Raw genomic sequence first — 23,044 nt, forward strand, 5'->3', positions numbered from 1 at the left:
CACTGAGGAAAGAGTACTGTTATGAGGTGTATTGTATATTTGTGTTGACATTTATTCTCATGCATTATCACACGATTGAAACTACAAATGTACGGCTTATCATTTTAAAGATCTTAGATATTAAAGAAACTCTGCCATTGATAGTGTAATATTTTCAAGATTTGTACAGATAAATGTATTAACATATTGCAGTTGACCTCATGAAAGTACTGTAACCTGTAACATGTTCATACTGGCCAACCTTGAGCCCACAGACATTTGGAGATTTCAGTTTCACCGATTTATTTCCTGGAATTATACTGATTTTTTAAGGATGTGACTCACAAATTAGGAATCAAACAGAAAATACATTTTAAAAATGTATTTTCAACAATTTTACAACCAAAAAATAAATAAATATATATTTATCGATAAAAATCCATTGAAATAGTTTGAAGTCGTTTTATTTTGAATTGTGGCTCATAACAAAAAAATAATTATTACTGAGAAATATTATATATAGCCTATTTTATAACATAACTTTAAACGATCAACGTTTAATATCGGCATATAATAACGGCGGAAGCAAAACGGCTACACCAATCTGTTTATGCATCCCTTTTCCCTGCAGTGGCAGCATGAGCTTATGTTTATAATATCTATTCTTATTATAACACATCCGTCACGTGGATAAAGTTTATCAGCGCTCTGAAGTTTATGACACAAAATGTACCGGAACACCGTTAGTCTACGTCACTTAGGATCGAGGATTCTTTTCTTTCAAAGTAAAAGTGTAAATGAACGGCCTTTCAGGAAATAAGAGTGTTTTAAGCATAAAACAATTCACGTTAAATTCATTCTCTAAAATACCCGTTCTTTACAAGGCTATTTTATAAAGTCTATGGTCCATACAAACGGTATACGTTATTTCAACAAACATGTGTTTGGTCCTGGTGACTAATAACTTGAAGCCGTGGACATTTCCGCGAACCTGATTGGAGTGCTGGGTTGGCGTGTTGTGGTCTCCGCAAGGCCTGCTATCTCTGCTCGTCAGCTAGCTACTCTCATCTCATTCAACTTATGAATTTAGTTCTATATTAGAAACACATCATGGGGGGAAAGAACAAACAGCGAACGAAAGGAAACGTTAGGGTACGTACTAGTAACTCTTACATTGTGTTAAACGATTCTACGAAACCCTTAGTTGATGTAATGTTACAGCATGTGCTTTGTTGACTCTTAACCTAACTTACTGTACCGGTACTCCTTGATTTTCATTTTAAGTTCGTGGCTACGTAACGTTAGTCTAACGACTAAAACACAACTTTCTGCTTCACCAGCCGTCTAGCAGTGGCCGAGCTGCCGAGCTGTTGGCCCGGGAGAGCGGCGTCGTACCGGGGTTCATTGGCTTCGGCTCCACGGTCACGTCAGAGCTGGGTTATGTCCCCGCAGTCCACGGAGTTGAGGAGATAGACAGCCTGGTAGACGCTGATTTTCGTCTAGTTCTCAGGAAGATGTCGAAGAGGGACACGGTCACCAAGCTGAAGGCAAGCAGTCTTTCGTTAAACGTGGTCTGGCGTTACTACATGACCGTCAACATTGGAATAGTAACTAAAGGAAAAAATACTGATGTTCTATTCAGGCGATCCAGGAGTTTGGTTCCATGTGTCAAGAGCGAGATGCCGAGGAGGTGAAAGGTGTCCTCCCATACTGGCCGAGGATTTATTGCAAGATATCAGTGGTGAGTTTGATCTCAAGCTAACGATTACAAAATGTATTTGTTTATCCTTATGGCATGTGGGTATGTGATGTTTAAATGATGTGCGTGGAACACCAGGACCATGATCGGCGCGTGAGAGAGGCCACCCAACAGGCCTTCGAGCAGTTGGTCCTCAAAGTGCGTCGCAGCCTTGCCCCCTTCCTGAAGAGTCTAATGGGCCACTGGCTGATGGCCCAGTGTGACACCTATGTTCCTGCAGCCTCAGCCGCCTGCCTGGCCTTCACGGCTGCTTTCCCACCCAGCAAACAGACAGAGGCCCTGAGTTTCTGCAGGGACGAGATCCTCAATGTGAGTGATATCACAAATACCCGCGTCATCAATCATATTAAGGATTGCTGGCATATTATTACTATTTGCCCAGGTGTTCTAAAATATTGGCTTTGTTGTTCTGTCCTAGGTACTCCAAGATACTTTGTTGAAAGAAACGGCAGACACCTTGAGTGACCCAAAGTAAGTTTTTGGTTGAACAGTCCATGATGTCCATGTGTGGGGTCCACAGTGTGTACTGAGGCAGTCGAGGTCTAACCTTTAATCCCCCCTAGGAGTGTCCCAGAGGAGGAGAGGGAGACTAAGTACATCCGCATGTTGACCAGCTCTCTCCTCGGAGTGAAGAAGCTGCTGCACCTGCTGCCGGACAGCGACCGGAACCTTCTGGAAGACAGACTGACGCAGCTCATCAGCTCTGCAAAATTCTGGAAGTACAGCAAACATAAAACACCACAGGTAACTGCAGCAAAACATCACTTCTCTGTTGTAACAATGTGCTCGATTCATTTGATCCTCTGGGATTTGGGAAACATGTTCTGTTTTTATGACCTATTTGAATATATTACATATGATATAATATATATGATAGTATTTTGGTACTTTTTAGTGATTTATTTTATTCCTACTATCTAACTGCTCAGGCCGGGAAATTGGGAATTGAACACAAACGTTTCTGACGGGGATTCAGACAGGCTAGCCAAACTATCCTCTCAAACTTTACTTAAAAAAAAAAAGAAAGAATCTAACTTGGCTGGCTGAGCTATGGCAAGTAGTCGTCACAAATGTACCCAGAATGCAGTTTTATTTTAACGTAGCAGTCGTAGCCTGACCCCTCTTCGGGGCTGATGATGCGTGATTTGATGGCTTCATGCGTCTGCAGGTCCGGGGGGCGTTGTCCGAGGTGGTGTCCGCTCTGTGTCAGTACACCCCTGGCCTGGTGCACAAGGAGGCGGCGCGGGCCTCGGCCGCTGTGCTGCTCAGCATCGACGATACCGACCCGGTGGTCCTGCCCCCCCTCTGGGAGGCCGTCCTCCACGTGGTCACCACAACCCCCGTGAGTACACACTTGTTTGTGTGGAGGTTGTTGTTACATTCTTCCATTTATTATCAATGTCAAACACTTTTTCCAGTAAATGTTATGTTGAACGTCATAAGTTTAACATTGCTGCGCTCCCTCCTTCCTGTCCTGTGGTTTATATTTTGAGTATTTCTAAGTGATTTTCTCCTATTGTACGTGCCAAAAAAACCCTTGTTATCGAAGATGCTAAATACATGTAGTGTATAATTTAAGGTTTGTTCAGAGGAATGTGTCCTTCATCTTATGTGCAATGTTAAATTTCACCTCCCATTTAGTGTATATAACTCAACAAACACCCTGCAAATTTACATAACCCAGACAGTGGTACATCGATAATGAGATTTGTCCGTATCGTGATGAGAAAACGATTCAAAAAAAGATTTGCAAAGTCATCGTTGGTGTAGGTGAAGATGTGGTTTAAGTGTAGGATGCAAATACATTTTTTGATTATTTTTTGCATGTTATAGAAATAGACCTCAGTCTGTATTCTCGGTTCTTGTTTCAGGATTGCTGGACACATGTAAATGCCCGGAAGGGCTTCTTACCAAAACTGTGGGCTCTAATGAGGGATGGGGGCGGGGGCATGGCCAAAGCCCTCCACCCAAACCTGATGCCCCTAATCAGCAGACTGCCCCAGGAGGTCACAGAACCAGCCCTAGACTTCTACACCACCTTCTTCACCTCGCTCATCCAGGGGTGAGTTATATGTGCATAACATTTATTTGCGATAAGTCTATAACATAATTATCATGACAGGCCTTAGGGTACTCCAATTTGATAAATTGCCTTGATTGTAGTTTTCTGCTTCATTTTTGTGCGCATTTGAAATGGGAGATAAACTGTGTTATTGAGGTCTTTCGCTCTCTGTTTCTGTCAGTTTGTCTGCTGAGCGGGCTTTGAGCAGTCCAACAGAGAGCGCCGCTATCGTCACTGCCGTGGTGGAGTGCATGAGGTTCAGCGTTATGCAACACACCGAAGAAGGGGAAGAGCAGAGGAAAATACAACAGATGCTCATTTCCCAGCAGGTAGGATCACACGGCAGCACTCGATGTCTGTTTCTCATTAGTTACTATTAAATAAAATGCGTCCTATAATCTGACACAATATTATGCTTTTCTCCCATTAGCTTCTGCCGCTGTTGGAAAGTGCCGTCGGGAACCCATCTCTGCAGAATGGCCCCCTCTTCCTCTTGGTTACGGAAATGCTGATTTCCTGGGAGAAGAGGGCGGGTCTTCATGGTGGGGATGGCTCCAAAGAAGGGGCAGATATATTTCAAACTCTCCTGGGAGACTTTTGGGAGGGGATTGGTCATCTGCTGGTCGGGTTCGTTGACACTGAAGAGGCAGATCAAAAGGCTCTTGAGGGTGTGGCTACCCTGCTACAGGTGAGCAGTGGGTGTGGCACAAAGGGCTTTTCTATCCCTCAGATCTTTTGAGGTAAAATCCCTCAAAAGTAATTGAAACTTGACGTGTGGCGTTGCGTTCGTTCAGGTGATGCGCTACCCCGACAAGGTGACGGGACGGAAGCAGGGCCACAAGAAGAAATCGGTCAAAATCTGCCTCTCGGAGCCCGGAGACACGGATAGGAACGGGGCGGAGCGAGGTGGTCAGGATGAGCCTTCAGAGGGAGACGCCCAGCAGAAGAGGGCGGTGGGGTCGCTACAGAGCGAGCGCCTGGAGGAGGTGGTGTGCCAGCTGGCCCAGTTGTGTCTGGTGTACGTGAACGAGAAGCAGTCGGAGAGGCACCTCGTCTTCCTCTCCCTCCTCCTGCGCTCCTTCCACACGCCCAGGGTCTTCACCGTGAGTCCCCTGTCTTTTTTTTTTATTGCATTTTTAGCTTGTTATTGCACCACCGTGTCCACTTAAAACGGGTTTATCTCTAGGTGTAGTTTGAATGTGCATTGTTTTGTTTTGTTTTAAAAATGACCTAAAAAGTGTATGAACAATTTGTTCCATGCTGGATAGAACGGTTCAGACAGACAAGGCACACTCCAAATTGAGTTTGGGTAGATCTTCTTCTAATCCATTCTATTTACAGTGAAGTGTTGGTCTCCCCTGAACGTCTTGTCGTTTCCCACCAGAATCTGATGGAGTCAGAGTGTGAAGAAAAGCAGAGTGCCGAACAGAGCCCCCCGCTGGTGGGTTTGAAAAACACGGCAATGCGTTTCCTGCTGGAGCGGGTGGTGGCATGGCTGTCGGAGGAGGGGCGGAGCCAAAGTGACCACCTGGTGGACATGATCTTCAGCTCCCTGCACTGCTGCAGCCCCCAGGAGACCACCCGCATCCTCAACCACATCACCATGGTAACGCAGGCCCTTGGACCACTGATGACTACATGTCGCCAAAGGACCTTTTTGTGACAGACCAGGGGGGTATTCCATCAAAGTCGCTAACGAAAGCGGCGCTTAGTTGATTAAGCCCGGTTAGAAGTAGCGCCAACTTCCACTTGAGGCTAAAGCCGTTCCATCAACGCAGTTCAGCCGCGCCTTGCTCAGGTTAGTTCAAACCAGGCTCACGTTATCGTGGATTACGCGCGTTCACGAGATATGTAACCAGCCCAGAACCGTGAATGTCGAATCATGGATCAAATGTCCGAAAAGGACAGAGCGGGGTCTTTTCCAGCGGCGAACAGAAGCTGCTTGTGGAGGTCTATGAGGAGTACACGCATATAATAACTCAAAAAGGGAACACCGTAACCATTAATAGAAACAGGGAGGCTGCCTGGCACAAAAATCGGAGATCTGTTGAATGCATAAGTAGTATTAAGCGTAACATATTTTAATTTATTATTGACCATGGATTTAAAAGCAGGGAGATAGTCTCGAGTTAACGTGTCGGACTTGCACCCGGTCGTCCGGGGTTCTAACCCCACGCAAGTAATAGTAATACAGGAAGGATTACAAGAGAAATCAAATAACTTTTCATGCCATTTATTTTCCATTTCTTTGAATATTCTTAATTAGGGAATTAATCAAATTAATAAAGGGAATTACAAAATGAAGCCAACGCCAAGAATACTACGCATTAGTCTAGATGCGAACTCGGGTCGCAAGTATCACAGGGCAAATGCTAGACCATTCACCCAGCCGCTGATTACTGATGACGCGATAATACATCGATTTGTGTAAAAATGTGTTGAACAAATAGCCACAGTAATAATAGATAGCAATTCATTGAATTATTTCCTTTGCATCATTTAATCTTAGACCCTTAGTGAAAATATACGCTGTTTGTACTTCATATATGTACATTTATGACAAAATTGTGAGGACTACTCTTGGCGGAACCTTCTGATGGTACAATTGTTGCTGACAGATGGATTTCTCTGAAACACCACTCAAGTTAGCCTGACAGTTAACCTGCTCCCGACCAGGTTAGTTTGGTCGGATAAATTGTCATGGTTACTTAGCGGAGATTCCCTTAAGTGACGTTCATGGAACGCAACTCTAGCTGAAAGAAGCCCGGCTTTACGTTTAGCTTGATGGTTGTTTGGTCGGATAAGTTGCCATGGTTACTTAGCGGAGATTCTCTTAAGCCACATTAATGGAACGCAACCCTAGCTGAAAGAAGCCAGGCTAAGCAAAATAAGCCCGGCTTTGCGTTTAGCTTGGTTGATGGAATACCCCCCAGGGCTTTAAGTATTGCTTTTTACCTAAATCAACAACACTGCTCCCTCTCTACACAGATGCCTCTGCCCTGGGGAATTCTCTTGCATATTATACAAAAAGTAAGTGACAATTTTACCGATCCTTGTCTTTGGCTTTAGATGTGTTTTGTATAATTTAACTTGTACATATGCTTGGATAACATTTTAATTTGAAGTATTTTCTGTTACTCATCAGGCGAATGAAGGCCCTGAGACCCTCAAGAGCTGCCGTGATTGGTTGAAAGGTTCAGTTTTGGGTGAGCGGCTCCTCGGATTGGCCGAGGAGCTGTGCAACACGGGGCGAGGCCCTGCCGCTTCGTCGTCCAAAGAAAACACCCACAGCTGGACTCTCATCAGCCTGGTTCTGTCTCAGCAGCACGACAATGGTAAGCTATTGCTCCTTCTCTCTTTACTAAATGTCACTACAGTGGCATGCAAGAAAAGTAGATTAGAAAACTCTGTATACTTGGTTAAATTCATATTCAAAGTATTCATGCAGACCCCAGAGTTGCTTATTATATCCTTAATCTCTATTTACAACCAGGGATGTTAAAAATGTGTCGACTCAACGATCGATTCTTGACCTGTGCTCAAGTCGACTCTAAAAATAGAAAAATCGGAAAATCGTTTTTTTTAATATATATATATAAACTAAGGAGTCGTACGTGACCGTGGCCGTTCACTTTTTTACTGACTGGATTGTGCAGAGTGCGATCCTGTAGACCCGCTCAATGCCAGAGAGACTGAAAAATGCATTATTGCTATGCTCCTGAACGCAGCCTTTGAAATATGACAGGCCTTTGATCCTTTTGAGTTCTGCAACCACTGCAGCCGCGGGGCCAGAAAAATGAATAAATCGATTTGTCGACTCATGCCTCCGATACGTCGACTCACAAAATACTGAGTCGTTCACATCCCTATTTATAACACATACAATACGTTGAACATGACAGGATGAAGGGAGAGTCCAGAGAGCATTAGGTCTCCTGCTTCCTATGTTTAGCGCCCGAGAAGCAAGCAAGTCTGTGTTTATTACCCATCTTCCGTTTGTATCTTCAACTGGTCAAAACGGTTGCTGCCATTGATGATATTACACTGTTAATAGGGCAGAACACAATAAATGTATGACTTGCAAGGAACAACTTGTAGATGGAGACAGTAGGGCCCACACCTGGTGGTGATGTAGCTCTGTACCACAATGCAATGTTCATTATCTACTGCAAGACCATCCCTTCCTGAGATACCTGTGCAGATGTCCCCTTCGTAGAGTTGTCTTTCCGGTTGCACACAGACAAAGGTTCAATCCGAAACGTGTGACAGAGGGTCGCTCCTTCACCAGGGCAGGGGGCGATCCAGAGAGGAGAGCCCCCTATCTCACCATGTCCACAACTAAAAGTCCTGGTCTGGATTCAGGCCTCAACCGTCATGATGAGAGAATCTGACGAGAGAATCTGCACGCATCTTGCATGGGGGCTTCTTTGTGCCGTTTTAAAACGCACTCCTTGTTGTTTGTTTTCCCGCACAGAGCCGCTGATAGGGGAGGTGTACCTGGAGAAGATCCTGGAGAAGCTGCACGCCACGCTGTCCGAGACCAAGGCTCAGGCCGACCAGGGAGGCATGGAGCCCCTGATCTGCTTCATCTGTGACGTGGCCTCCACCTTCTACTCCTCCGTCACAGACTGCCTCCTCCTGGCCTCTGCTGAGGAGCTGCTGCTGACCGCCTTCCAGATCACTGCCCAGGACCACAGCAACACACACCTGTCTGGTGAGCACGCAAACACGCGCACACATTCCCGTCTCGGCCTTGTTACAAAGCACACGCACACACAGGTGGCTGGATGTTATTAATGATGCCTCTATGTCTGACCTTTTTTCCTTCTCTCTCTCTCTCTCTCTCTCCCTCTCTCCCTCTCTCCCTCCCTCTCTCCCTCCCTCTCTCCCTCCCTCCCTCTAGTCTCTGTTTTATCCAAGCTCAGGGCTGTGTGTGTGGCCGGTGTCCAGGCTCTGATGCAGCACTCTGGGGACCAGTTCCAAGAGAGTGGCTTCCTGTGCAGCGCAGCAGTCTGGGTGAAGAGGCAGCTGCTCACGGCCACTCTGGACATCAAGAGGTAACCCATTCTAACCGGACACTTAACCTCCTTCCCAGGTGGGGAAGGAGGGTGCTTCGACTGTGCAGATAGACCGAGTAGGGACATCCCAGGGAGGGATATTTCTTCATTTTTGAAACGTGTTTTGGATATTGTTGTCAAATTAGCCCAAAAAAATATCCCTTGTTGTTGTTCTGCTTCTTCTTCTTGCTCGCATCTATTAGTGTTTCTCCGGGGACTGGTTAACTGGTTCAGCAAATCAGTGAATGGCTCTTCGCCCACCACAGTCTTTCCACCCCCACTTCCCACTCTCTGATTTAATCAGCTCCTCTGATTATTATAGGGCTGAAATATGTCTTCATGGGTGGTTTCAGTGTTCTTGTTTATTTGTGGATTACCACAATTACAAAGCTTCAAATTAAGACCACATATCCTCTCTCTAAATCCCCAGGGTTGAGAAAAAACTACTTATTTCTTCATGGGAGGACTAGGAGTACAATCATAGAAAATAAATGATTCATTAATCAATTAAAAAAACTATTGAGGGAATGAATGTTCATTTGTACAATAATTAATGACATTCCGTCCTCTTTCATTTCTAATGATTACAAGCTATAATACAATAACTATACTAACTATACTAGGGCTGCCCCCGACCAAAGATTTTGCTCGTCGACTAGTAGTCGTTAGTACAAGCCATTAGTCGACCAGTCGTTGCACGTTTATGATATAATTATTATTATTTTTTTTGGGGGCATCAGCAAAATGGTTTGAGTTCCAGGGCTGAGAAAGACCATAATAATGAGCCTTTAAAATAATAAATCTACAAGCGCACGCACGAAGCGAGCCACCTGTTAATGGCAAAGCGGTATTGGTTCTGAATGTGTCAGAGCAACCAGCCAGGAGACTGAACATCTTGTACATTTATTTCCAAAATGGAGCCTTCAGTCTGCTCCTCTTCATCAGCAGCCATCAGCGTGGATATCTCCTGCTGCTTTTCCCTTTTCTTCTTTGGTGCAGGGCCGGGCTCACTTTCCTCTGTACTGCTGTCACCATCCTCTCTCTGAGCAGCTTCAGCTGGAGATAAACTCTCAGCCAGATCCGACACCGTCAATATCATAATTAGTATGATTTGATGGAGTTAAAAAAATATATATTTACTGTGTATATATATATATATATTAGGGGTGTAACGATACGCTAAAGTCATGATTCGGTACGTACCTCAGTTTTTAAGTCACGGTTCGGTTTGTTTTTCAGTACAGCAGTTTTTAGTTTTTTTATTAAACTTTTTTTTTATTTGATTAGATTTATGAAATTGTATCAAACAAATGAAAAGACACAAAGTCCAGGACTTATTTCCATTGTGGTCCTCAACACAAAACATCAGGACAAGACAAGGCAGTCAGTGTGTGATAATCAATAAAAACGTGATATTTTTTTTTTTTTCCGGTACGTACCGAAATGAAACATGCATCGAACCGTTAGACCCATACCGAAAAATTTCGGTACAAATGAGTGTATTGTTACACCCCTAATATATATTATTATTATATATATTTTTTTTTCTAAATGAAGACTTCGAAGTTTTCCAATGAAAACTTCGACTGAGACTCTTCTCATCGACCAACGTTTGGTCAACTATTAGGGGACAGCCCTAAACTATACAGATCAAGTGTACAGTAATGTTTGAGACTACCATAAATATCATAATTCATAGTAAGTCATACACTTTTATTTATTTATTTAATTATTAAATTGCATAATCTGCATCCGACTGAGCGTTGCTCCTGTTGCACTCCAGTTTGCAGGTGTTGGTCTCTGCAGTACAGAGCGTGGTAGAGATCCTCACCACGGCTGGTAGCCAGGACAACCCCCTCCTCCCCCACTTCCTCTCCCTCCTGACCCCAAGCCAGCAAGAGTGGACCTCCATCAGACAGGCCTTGCCCCCTCAGGTGAGCCGTCCAATCAGGTTCTCCCACTGTGCGATGTTGTTCAATTTCTCTATTGGTTGTCCAGGTTCAGCCTAACACTACTGGCAGCTTTTTTTTGTTCATGCTCAAAGAAAAAAACACACTCACCTAACACTGCCATTCTGTATTGCACGGTTGTCATATTATACTATATCATTTTCCAAGTTATTAACCCCTCCTTATGCTGCACATAATCCTCTTTGTTACCTAGTGGATGAAGAGTCCTCTGCTGTCGGGTCGTCTCCGTATGACCTGTGACTACCCCTCCATGGATGTGTGGAAGTCCACCTTGTCGTCCCAGGTGCCAGCTCACCTCTGTGCCTGCACCCTGCTGGGGAGGGTCATCCAGATGGCCGCAGTGTCTCCCACAGACCAGCAGAGGGCAGACTGGTCCTTATACTCAGACCTTAAATACACAGGTTAGACCAGACTTCCAAGATCTCAAGTTTAGCTAGCCTTTTTTCTCCTTTGTTTTGAAGCCACTAGATTATTTACGCCCCTTAGTGCTAGATGGGACATCGATTCTTGATAAACGCTCATGTGTTTGTTTTTTTGTTTGTATGTCTTGCTGCCTCTTCCCCCTCCCCCAGTGTCTGAGCTGCTGTACGCGGTCCAGTGGTGTGTGGAGATGGATCTTAGTCTCCCTACGGTGGCCCAGCACCACAGCCTGCTGACGGACTGGGGCTCGTTGGGCTGCAGGTCTCTGGTCCCCGTCAGGGACCTGCTGGAGACCCTGTACAGCAGGTAAGGAGGGGGGCCTCCAGACAACTGTAAAGCCCCCACTGTCTCCCTCCCTCAGAGGCAGGGGGTGGGGGGGGGGGGCGGTTGATAAAGCATCCTCTTATCTCATCTTAATGACATCCTGGCTGCGCGGAATCTGGGCTGCCTCTGGCTTCATAACAGCAGCGAGTGATTTAGAGGGGCCAAAACACTGGATTAATGGAGTCTGGCGGGGGGGACGAGGCGATCAATAAATCCAATCTCTGTTGTCAAACAACGGAGCTACTGTACAATCTGATCTTGTTTTTTTTTTCGTCTGTGCGCGCTCTGGGTTTAAGTCTCGCCGTGTCTGCTGTGTTTGATTGGAACGCCGTCGCTGCTCCATAGGTCAGTTGCAGAAGGCGGTTTGTGGTCGTTATGTCTGGAGACGTATCTCCAGATAGACGCCGTGGCAACCAGCAGCATCGGCAACGTCAGGAAGCTATATGGAGACCCGGCAAGGTAAATCCATCATCCGGTTTTATATATATATTTTTATATATCCAATTTCTTACTTGCACAAACATAGCAGGATGGATTTATTGTAGGAGCAGCCGACAATACATCACCTTCTGATCACAGTTCGATATTTACCTATCTTCATGCTAACAGTAGCCCGGTGCCATTACTATCAATCTGCCGTTGTATTTGTCAGTTGGTTCCCGGTGTCTCGGGCCAAACTGAGCACGCTGCAGGTTCTGTGCCCCATCATGACCAGAGAAGAACGAAGGTCTGTCAGTTCCCATGCCACTGCCGGCATCATCAACTGGCAAGAGAACGATGGTAACGGCATCAAAAACACTAAATAAACATTATCATGAGAATACGCATCCACCACTCCCTATATAAACAAGTGTGACACTGAATTGCATAAGGAATGTCATTTTTGAGATCCAGATGTGGTATTTCTGATCCAGATGTGTGTGGTATCTCCATGATCAATATGTGTATGGCATCTCCTGAATCCAGATGTGTGTTTGGTATCTTCTTCATGATCCAGATGTGTGTGGTATCTCCATGATCAATATGTGTGTGGCATCTCCCTGATCAAGGTGTGTGTTGTATCTCTGTTCTCCAGACGTGTGTGGCTGTCTGGGGGTGCTGCTATGCTGTCTGCATGAGAACAGCCCTGTCCAGGTCGAGGTCTTGCAGGCGGTCCTGGCCTCCATGATGGAGTGGAGGAACAGCCGGGAGGACTGGTTCCTCTTCAGCAGGTAACCACAACTCCTCGGGCAGAGCTTTTGTTCAAAGCCTAAATGGGGAATAGAGCAAGTCAAGCCACTCTGAGCACCGGTCGACCTTCGCATTCACAAATACACTCACACATTCTCATACCGACATAACACAAACCGCCCTCGCTCTCTCTCTCAGTGATCTGTCCAAGGCGTCCGCAGACCAGCTGATCCTGACGGTGGAAATGATGCGTTTCCTGTCCTGGCTGATCTCCAGCTCCCCCTCTGCGCTCAGCGGAAGCCAGTGGGACTTCCTGCTCTGCTGCATGCTCGCGTGGCTCGAGGTACGCAAGCCCGACGATGACGCAACTCCCACTCGCAAAACGCATGACGCAAACGAAGGGCTTCACCTTCACTGCCGCGAAGGCGTGCGCTCTTCGCGGCAGTGAACTCCAGGTCTTTGTGAACGCCAGCCCACTCGTTTCCTAGACGGGTATGTCTGGCGAACAAGGGGAAGTGAGTCTCCCCTCGGCATCCCAAACCGGCATCTAAGCCGGCGTTCTTTGAGGGGGGGGGGCGGGGGGCGGGCGGGAAAGCTTTCGACAAAGTGTTTTCCCGTGTTTATGTCACGCGCTTGACGCACGACGCCTCTGCCTCGCTGCTTCCCCTCGGCAGACGGCCTGCGAGAACGTGAGCGGCCTGGGGAGCCCCTGGGTGCAGCTGTTTGTGTGCGAGAACGCGTCGCTGATCGTGACGCTGAGCCGCTTCTTTGCGGCGGCCCCCGCCACCGCCGCCGCAGACAGTCTGCCCGCCGAACTGAGGGCGGAGTGGAGCGACTTCTTCATCGAGGGGATCTACAGCCTCCTGCTCCACCTGCCCGTCAAAATCACAGGTGTGTGTGTGTGTGTGTGGTGTGTGTGTGTGTGTGTGTGTGTGTGTGTGTGTGTGTGTGTGTGTGTGTGTGTGTGTGTGTGTGTGTGTGTGTGTGTGTGTGTGTGTGTGTGTGTGTGTGTGTGTTATACCCAATGTACTGTAAATTATAGAGGCATTGCGTTACTGCTGTGCTTTTCTGCAAGCATTCACCCGGGCTCAAGATGCGGCTGGTTTCAGATGCTGCTTGTTGTTTAAGATCTTGTTGAAACACAGGACTATTAGCAGGTTATTGGCTGTGTCTTCAGTTGTGTTGATTTTCAATCTGCTTTTTGTTCTTTCTGTTGTGATTTATTGTACTGGCGGTTAAGCGATCGATTGTGTGTCTCAGAAGAAGAGCTCCCAAACTCCGTCCAGCAGACTGCTTGCCTCTTTCAGGAGACCGAGTCATCTGCATTGCATCTGTTCACATCGTGTTCCTGACATCCAGGCCAACATCCAGTGTTTGTTCCCCATCCCTTGTTCCTCAGACGCCTTCACCGAGCCGGATGACCCTCGCTTCCCATTGGCTGTGCTGCAGTCGGTGGGCGTGGCTCTAACCTACATTCCGGTGCAGCAGCTGCTGAAGAACTCCCTGCCGGCAAACTTGATAGCGGACCAAAAGACCAACCTTTCCGGGCCCCTACAGACCCTCCTGAACACCCTGTGTCCCCTGCTGCTGTTCAAGGCCAGGCCACTGCAGATCACCGTCTACCTCCTCCTGGAGAAGTAGGTCCACTCTTTTTGAAGACCCAGCCTAGGGACACCTTTCTCTGAGAATCAGGTTGTCAGGATGGGGATAAACTGCTCCATATAGGTATATGTATGGTTGAAAGAAATCCTTTTGATCGTGTGTGTGTGTGTGTGTGTGTGTGTGTGTGTGTGTGTGTGTGTGTGTGTGTGTGTGTGTGTGTGTGTGTGTGTGTGTGTGTGTGTGTGTGTGTGTGTGTGTGTGTGTGTGTGTGTGTGTGTGTGTGTGTGTGACCAGTAAGATCTTTAAAATAACATCTCTATAAAATATGGAAAAAAGAAAGTGATAAACTAAACTGCTGCCTTCTCAAACCCCCGGTATGCAGTTTCCCTTTATCTTGTTTGTGTCAGCACCAATCTCCACCACACACATCTTCCCTGGCTGGAGGCGGTGACACTTAAAAGGGAATAAAAGATGCTCATTCAAAGCCTCCCACCCTGCATTATTTATCTATGGTAAATTCCATAAAAGCCATGTTTAAAGAAGTATGACCCAGTTGGATCACACTCTAATCCTAAAGAATTAAAGGTTTTTTGACCAATCAAATTGCTTTTTTATTAATGTCAACAATTTTAGGCATTTCTGGGAGGAAACGAGACTTCTGCATACAGCGCTCAGTTCCCAAAGGGACCTTGACTTGACCACCACTCGCCCAACATAATCCTATCGCTTGCTCTCTCGCCCTCCTTCTCTCTCGCCCCCCATCTCTCTCTCGCCCTCCTTCTCTCTCGCCCCCCATCTCTCTCTCGCCCTCCTTCTCTCTCGCCCCCCTCCTTCTCTCTCGCCCTCCTTCTCTCTCACCCCCCATCTCTCTCTCGCCCTCCTTCTCTCTCACCCCCATTCTCTCTCTCGCCCCCTCTCTCTCTCTCGCCCCCTCTCTCTCTCTCTCTCTCACTCTCTCTCCCAGTGATTCCCGGGTGTTTATGATATCGTTTCAAGCCTTAGCCTCCCCAGACCCCCAGGGTGGATGCTGTGGGGGTGGGCCGGTGGGAAGCTCCCGTGTGTCCAGCCAGGCTTGTGGTGGTGGTGGTGGTGGTGGGGGGGGGTCTTTGCCTCGGCTCACCTGTGGCGTCTCAACAGGATAATGGGCCAGCTGCCAGAGTGCGACGGCGAGGGGGAGAGCAGCAAGACGGAGGAGGACGCAGAGGAGCCCAGCCTGTGAGTTAAGACGCTAAGGAGTTTGTTTTGACAAAAAAAAACTCGCACACGGGCACACACACACACACACGGGCACACACACACACACGGGCACACACACACACACGGGCACACACACACACATGGGCACACACACACGGGCACACACACACACGGGCACGCACACACACACGGGCACACACACACACACACACACACGGGCACGCACACACACACACGGGCACACACACACACACACGGGCACACACACACGGGCGGGCACACACACACGGGCACACACACACACGGGCACACACACACACACACGGGCACACACACACGGGCACACACACACACACGGGCACACACACACACACGGGCACGCCTCTGATGGAGGGAAGCTAAGGACAGCCCTGAGGGCGTCTGACAGGCCGAGCTTGAAAAGGCATCCGCTGGCTGGGGCCGCGCTGAGAGGCAGACAGGAGGAGCTTCCGCTAGCCTCAAGTGTTTGTTTTTGACAGTTGTGTGTTTTTTGTTGTTGTTGTTGTTGTTGTTTTGTATATATGTCAGTGTTTGTTTGTGGGGGTGGATCTGTGTGTCAAAATCTGTGTGTGGGTGGGTGTGTGTGTGTGTGTGTGTGTCTGTGTGTTTGGGTGTCTGTGTGCAATATATTTATTTGTGCATGTGGATTTATGGGTCTGTGTCTGTGTGCGTGTGTCTATATTTGTGTGTGTCTTGTGTGTGTGTGTGTGCATCAGCTCTCCCCCAGAGTCTCTGATGGCGGTGCTGTCGGCGTGTGAGGACCTGTGTGAGAGCGTGCTGGCGGGGGTCCAGGTTGGGGAGTTTGCGGTGGTGCAGCCCCTCAGTGTGGAGTACTCCTGTTTCCTTGGTTACCTACTGTCCTGGAAGCTACTCCTCTCCTTCTTCAAAGCCTCGCCATCGCAAGTGAGTCAGCCCACACCCTCTTCCCCCCCCCCCACCTCCCCCCCCCCCCCCCCACCCACCCAACACTCACAACTGGTGATAACACCCAGCCAGTGAAATACAAACGGCTCAGAGTCCTGCTGCTACCAAACAGCTGGTTTCCATCCCCGGCGCTTGCGGCTGAAGCACTGGGGGTGTCCTTGAGCAAGGTGTCGCCTGGTTTCCGCCTGCATGGATACATGTGAGGCCCGGTATGTGAAACACTTTGTGAATATGAACCGTTTACTATATTCTCCTGTCGTCTGGGTCCACAAGATAGATTGCAAACCCAGAGCCTTTCGGCGGGGGGGGGGGGGGTGTGGGGGCGTTGCCTTAACGTGTGTGTGTGTGTGTGTGTGTGTGTGTGTGTGTGTGTGTGTGTGTGTGTGTGTGTGTGTGTGTGTGTGTGTGTGTGTGTGTGTGTGTGTGTGTGTGTGTGTGTGTGTGTGTGTGTGTTAGGGCTGTCAACGAATATTATAAATTTGAATATATATATATATTCGAATAGTTTTTAAAAAGCAGACATTCAAAGGTGAAAATTAATATTTGAATGTGGAAAAACACTGAATGAAGCCTGCCATGTTTGGGACAAGAGTCTGGACCTTAAATTGCTTGCACAAAACTCTTGATCAGCACTCAGCATTTGTTTATTGTTGTTGTTTATTTAAACAAGTATGCGCAGAGAGAGTGAGGTGGAGCGAGAGAGAGAGAGAAAAAGAGAGCGAGCGAGAGCGAGGTCTGCAGTCTTGGCCCTTAGTTAATTTACTTATTTTTGTGTAGGTAATATGTTGTCAAATATGTTTAAACTTAAATAAACTACCTATACAACTAGTTATGTCTCGTATTAGTTTGTCCTGTTATTGACGTAATGCGCGTCATTGACATAATGCATAGATAATGCATATAGATATCCGAATAGTTTGAATGTGTTTTTTTTAGAGCGAATATTCAAACGTCATTTTTGATCAATTTTGACAGCCCTAGTGTGTGTGTCTGTGCGTTTGTGTGCGTGTGCGCGTGCGCGTGCGCGTGTCCTTTACTTACCAACATTGCAGCTCCACCTGCGCCGAGGTAGGAGCACGCTCAGGCATTAACGCCACTTTGGTGTCCGTTCCCCAGCTGCGCGTGCAGTACTCCCTGTACCTGAAGAGGAGCCAGAGCCTCCACAAGCTCCTTATCCACCTCTTCAAGATGATGCCCGAGAACCCCGTGTACCCGGGCCAGAGCGCCGACACCAAGGACACCAAGACCTTCTTCACAGAGAGCCTCTCTCTGGACGTGGACAGTGAGTGCAGCCCGAAGGCGGACTCTGTGTTTATTATATTATTTAGGATTATTTCTGTGGCGCGGTAGAACACGTGTGTGTGTATTCTCTGGACGTGCGCCGTCGACAGGGTCCGAGATGAACACCCGCCGAGCTGCAAACGCCGGGGTCGATGTTCAGTTTGCCGGGTAACTCCCGGACGGCTCTGTGCCACACCGGCAGGCGGACGTCTGGAACAAAATAAGACATGTAATAAAACAGCCGGCAATGGCGGCTCAGAGGAAATGACTCATGCTTGTCCCTGAACGGTGTACACATGGACACTGTGTGTCACCTGACCGCTCCAGGCGGTCGGGCCGTGTCGAGCTCTCCTATTTACTGTAGAGTACTATTTATGTTGTCGACTGTCACCCGCCGCAGAGCTACTGCTAAGGTTAATGGTACATAAAATAGCTGTTATGTGTCGGGATGGCGATTGAGACCCTGTGCTATAAAAGGAGGAGCCGGGGGGGCGGGGGGGGGGCGATTTCCGAACCCGAAAATCAGGTCTGAGCTCATCGATACCGATATTGGAGTCTAGCAGGTCCTATATCGTAACGTTATATCTCGAGAGACGAGATTCATGCCGTTTCAATCGAATCACTGGTGCACTGAGCATACCTCGATTGCCTAACGAAGTTATTGAATTCAATTGAATTGCCTGCCAATCTGCATTTAGCTAACCGTAGAAGAGTTGAATAGGATGGGTGAACGTGCAAAGCGGTCAAAAGCTTGGCTGCATTTCAGGAAAGAAATGCTGTTTATACTCCCAGTTCATTTCTTATGAAGGGGGGGGGGGGTGGGGGTTGGGGTGGACACACAACGTCAATGCCTAACCTCACAGTTGGGGATCTGTTAGAACCAAAACGTAGTGCCTTCTTCGACTGACTTTGAGTTGGAAGACCACCGACTCCGGCTGCCGTTGTGGGACGATCATCCTCCTGCGAGCTGCCCTACTTCATACCAAGTCCTGTTCGTTAACTTAATCATTTAGAATAATCCCCAAAAAATATCCGGACCCTTAAATGTACTATACCTGGGTACTAAACGCTTTTCCACTAGCGAGATATCAGTAGAGATTTTGAATTTAAGGTAAAATGAAGATTCCTGAATTAATATGCGATTTGATTGGATTCATCAGTTAACTTTGTACCTCAAGAGCTGCCAGATCGAAGAGTCTGAATTGGATGCCATACTACTAATATTCCTTCCATATTTCCTCAAATACATTTTTTTAATGGAAGAATACTATTGTGGGAAAGAGAGGGGAGATTGAAATGTTAGGTAGTAAATAAATAAATAAGTAGGCCTACATTTACCATGGTTAAAATAGCCTGTACAAGACTGTAAATTACTTCAGAAATAATATATTAATCATCACTCGCAGCCAAATTCTGCTCTGGCCTCTTCTTTCATTTTATTTTCAACATAATAACACATTATCTCCAATGAAATGGCCTGAAACGAATGTGTATATGTGACACAAAAAGGCAATTTATTATTCGGGCCGTGGTTTTCTTTCATCTACCAGTCCCCTTAGTAGGTGAGCCAAAAAGTTAATTTCGGTACAGAGGATGTCTGTATTCTATTGATGAGTATGTGTGTGTATCTGTGTATTCTCTGGCCATAGGCAGTGCCGTAAGTACAGCACACAGTGTTTATCCCTCTTCATTGTTGCCATCTTCCCAGTGGAACTGCTAGTGCAATAAGTCATGCACATGTATCGCTTGTTGTGCGATCGAGAAAGTGAGAAGTTTACCGTCGCGTGTCAGACTTCCCGACGTAGCCACTATCTTCTGATCAGGCCAGCCGGCCTCGCCTTTTAAAGGTGATATATTATACCACCAGCTGTGAGTGTGATTAGCCGTTATAAGCCGTTTTGAAAAGTGGGCGTGTCCACCTAGATGTATGACGGCTAGATGAGCAACGTTTGCTACAGTCGTAGGCTGGTAGACTGATCAGCACACAGCTAGGTGGACACGCCAATTGTGATGTCTGAAGAGGCCCATTTTTAAAACGGATTGTAACCGCTAATCACACTCACACCGTGGTATAATATCTCACCTTTTAATGATCGCGTCCGTGATGACAAGCTGTCCGTTCCTACCTGCCCCCCCCCCCCCCCCACCACACCTTGCAGAGACGGCGGGCGTTGAGTGGGAGCTCCCCCACCTGGCGTGCGGCGTGTACTACAGCGCGGTGCAGGACCTGCCGGCCATGGTGCGGCTGTGGTGGAACAGCCAGGAGAAGCGGGTCAGCACGGCCGTGGAGCGCTTCAGCACGCGCCACGTCAGCCCCGTGCTGTCGGCGCAGGAGATCGCCTCGGTGCACGCCAGCACGCAGACCTTCGACAGCATGACGGTGAGGACCGTTCTTAAAGTTTGCATTTTAGCTCGTGGCGGTTGCATTAAGCCCATGAGACAGTAAAAGCTAAACTAATGCCTGTACACTTTTGAAACCGTGGAAACGAAGGGGAATTATGTTGGGACAGCTTTCGTTAACGATGCATTTCTAAGCATGATAGCCGACCGCTTGGACTTTATACTGGAATCAGAAAAGTACTGAAAAAAAACAAATTGAAAAAAAAAGTCTGTTTTTAGTTGAAATAAGACGGACATTAAAACCAAGTACTTAGTCAGTCACTGAGTCCCAATAAAAAGAGACAGTGCAGTAAATCCAGAGACGGATCATTCAGGAGCAGGCCGGGGTTAGACGTTATCCTCAAAGATACCCACAGGCAGTCTGGAGGACACTGGACACTGAACCCAGAACCTTTCTGCTAGCAGCAGTCCAACCCTCCAGCCACCACTAGACCGTCCTGACCACTGTGCCCCCCCCCCCCCCGGTCCCCCTCCCCACCCCTCCACACCGGACCCCCAGGTGAAGGCGCGCTCGGCCGCGCGGGAGGTGATCGCCACCTACTCGGTGGACGACATCTTCATCGAGCTGGTGATCCAGCTGCCCCAGAACCACCCGCTGGGGTCCATCACGGTGGAGAGCGGGCGCCGGGTGGGCGTGGCCGTGCAGCAGTGGAGGAACTGGATGCTGCAGCTCAGCACCTACCTCACTCACCAGGTGTGTAGCGCACGCACGCACGCACGCACGCACGCACGCACGCACGCACGCACGCACGCACGCACGCACGCACGCACGCACGCACGCACGCACGCACAGCTTTGTGTGTACTTATATATTTATATTCATGTATATGAATGTATGTATATATTCATGTATTAATGTTATATTGTATATATTGAACACGTTGTGTGTCTATAGAACGGCAGCATCATGAAGGCCCTGGCTCTGTGTGTTTTAATATATTCATGTATTAATGTTATATTGTATATACTGAACACGTTGTGTGTCTATAGAACGGCAGCATCATGGAGGGCCTGGCTCTGTGTGTTTTAATATATTCATGTATTAATGTTATATTGTATATATTGAACACGTTGTGTGTCTATAGAACGGCAGCATCATGGAGGGCCTGGCGCTGTGGAAGAACAACGTGGACAAGAGGTTCGAGGGCGTGGAGGACTGCATGATCTGCTTCTCCGTCATCCACGGCTCCAACTACTCCCTGCCCAAGAAGGCCTGCCGCACCTGCAAGAAGAAGTTCCACTCCGCCTGCCTGGTGAGAATACACAGAGTTACATTACACTAATGCAATGATCTCATAAAATGACATTATCTGATTACATTACACCAGAGTTACATTACGCTAATTACTTTTCATCATAAAAGGACACTCCATAAATGCAATTACATCGTAAAACGCCGTTAAGCAAATTTTATTACATCATAAAATGACACATTCAAATATCACAAAAACACTTTCTAATGTCGTTACACTACAAAATGTGCACGACTCTTTATTCGTCGCACAATAAATGTGCATCTCGTTACAGAGTAGCCGGTTATATTATTATAGTCTTTCCTTTTAAGGCATTGTTTCTATATTCTTTTCCATTTGTCTCTTCTCCTCGCTACAGTACAAGTGGTTCACCTCCAGCAACAAGTCCACCTGTCCGCTGTGCAGGGAAACCTTCTTCTAGCCAGCGATCCTCCGAGGTTTTTTAAAAAACACTGACCCAGCTGTGCACTGGTGCGTGTGGCACTGAGAGACATTGGAGGAAGCATACGGAGACATCGGCCCGGTCTGGACAACAGAACCCCTACTTTCACCACCGTGTCGTCATGAGGTATCTGGCTAAAAGCTGTAATCAACGTCTAATAACAATGTTGTAATAATAACCGTAGCTCTCACACGTGATGGCAGCATTGACTGGCGGTCAGTGTTGCCTTGATGGTAAGGTGAGTCCCTGAAGTCTTTGCCTGGCTGCAACTGTGCAGCTTAACCTGCTCCAAGGTACAGTATAAAGCATCTGCCTTCAGGTATTAAAACAACGGTCTTGGTATAAATATAACTTAACTTTAGCCTCAGCCGAGTCCTTGTTGATTGACATCTTGTGTTGTTCATTCCTTTCCAGTGAATTAGGTGAAAATATAGAGTCACTGCTCATTTGTATCGCTGTTGTACAATCCTGTCAAAATGGCCTCTTTGTGATTCAAACAAAAAAAATCAATTGCCTGGTATTTTTTAACCATATAAAAATAGATTTTAGTTTGGAAATTTGATCTGACAGTGTGTTGCTGGACTTGAAAATTTATTATTCAAAAATATTCCATACAATTAGCTTTTATGATTATTTCCTAATATTTAGGAGTGTCTGTGGGTTAACCTTGTAAAGTATAAGGCAGGGTCGAACACCTCATCCAATACTTAAGAAATATGAATATATGTTCACAACTCGTATTTGCTTGCATTATAGCTCATCATGTTTGTAAATGATGCTGAAATGTAAATAAAAACAGATTGAATCTTGTGATTGAAATTTAATTAGTTAATAACGTGGCTATAAAACAAAAACAAGGATTTTTTTGATTCATCTTCATTCATGTTTGGTTACAACAAAAAATATACATGCTTTGTACACTAGATGGCTTCCCTGCCTACACGATATAGCCTACTTTTATTAAAGTGCATACTAATGTTGTTTACTGGACGGTGCAGCATCCAGACTGCATAAACACTGATGCAACGATCTGGCTCCCTGGATTCACTAGAGAACCCAATCCACACTTCTTTTTAACACACACGTTTGCTGCACTCCCTACCCTGCTGGGTGAATGACGGCCTCATGCCAGTAGAATCAACTGACAGCCCATTGCCACCCAAGG

At 47.0% G+C, this 23,044-nt stretch overlaps 1 protein-coding gene across 2 annotated transcripts; it reads left to right on the forward strand.

The window, feature by feature from the left end:
- The first annotated feature begins 989 nt into the window (after positions 1-989).
- Positions 990-22,689, forward strand: ltn1 (listerin E3 ubiquitin protein ligase 1). 2 transcript variants are annotated; one of them, XM_084474692.1, is made up of 32 exons: positions 990-1,131; positions 1,320-1,526; positions 1,622-1,720; positions 1,817-2,047; positions 2,157-2,209; positions 2,302-2,482; positions 2,907-3,080; positions 3,610-3,800; positions 3,982-4,129; positions 4,231-4,488; positions 4,595-4,903; positions 5,185-5,406; positions 6,789-6,830; positions 6,946-7,135; positions 8,275-8,514; positions 8,704-8,857; positions 10,641-10,791; positions 11,021-11,228; positions 11,400-11,553; positions 11,917-12,030; positions 12,224-12,351; positions 12,647-12,782; positions 12,940-13,084; positions 13,416-13,632; positions 14,141-14,378; positions 15,481-15,558; positions 16,296-16,482; positions 17,620-17,785; positions 19,944-20,164; positions 20,684-20,878; positions 21,270-21,437; positions 21,796-22,689. In XM_084474692.1, the coding sequence occupies exons 1-32, from the start codon at positions 1,090-1,092 to the stop codon at positions 21,856-21,858; spliced, it is 5,310 nt and encodes a 1,769-aa protein (XP_084330818.1). In that variant the 5' UTR covers positions 990-1,089; the 3' UTR covers positions 21,859-22,689. The 2 variants fall into 2 exon arrangements, with proteins under 2 accessions (XP_084330818.1, XP_084330819.1); XM_084474693.1 differs by lacking the exons at positions 20,684-20,878; positions 21,270-21,437; positions 21,796-22,689 and adding an exon at positions 20,593-20,634.
- Positions 22,690-23,044: the final 355 nt, after the last annotated feature.

The sequence above is a fragment of the Micromesistius poutassou genome, assembly GCF_964030765.1.
Source record: "Micromesistius poutassou genome assembly, chromosome: 10".
NCBI lineage: Eukaryota > Metazoa > Chordata > Actinopteri > Gadiformes > Gadidae > Micromesistius > Micromesistius poutassou.

Coding starts and splice junctions, on each gene's coding strand:
- ltn1 (XM_084474692.1), top strand. CDS start 1,090: ATGGGGGGAAAGAACAAACAGCGAACGAAAGGAAACGTTAGG. Junction 1,527..1,621: donor ACACGGTCACCAAGCTGAAG/GCAAGCAGTCTT, acceptor TGTTCTATTCAG/GCGATCCAGGAGTTTGGTTC. Junction 8,515..8,703: donor CAGCAACACACACCTGTCTG/GTGAGCACGCAA, acceptor CCCTCCCTCTAG/TCTCTGTTTTATCCAAGCTC.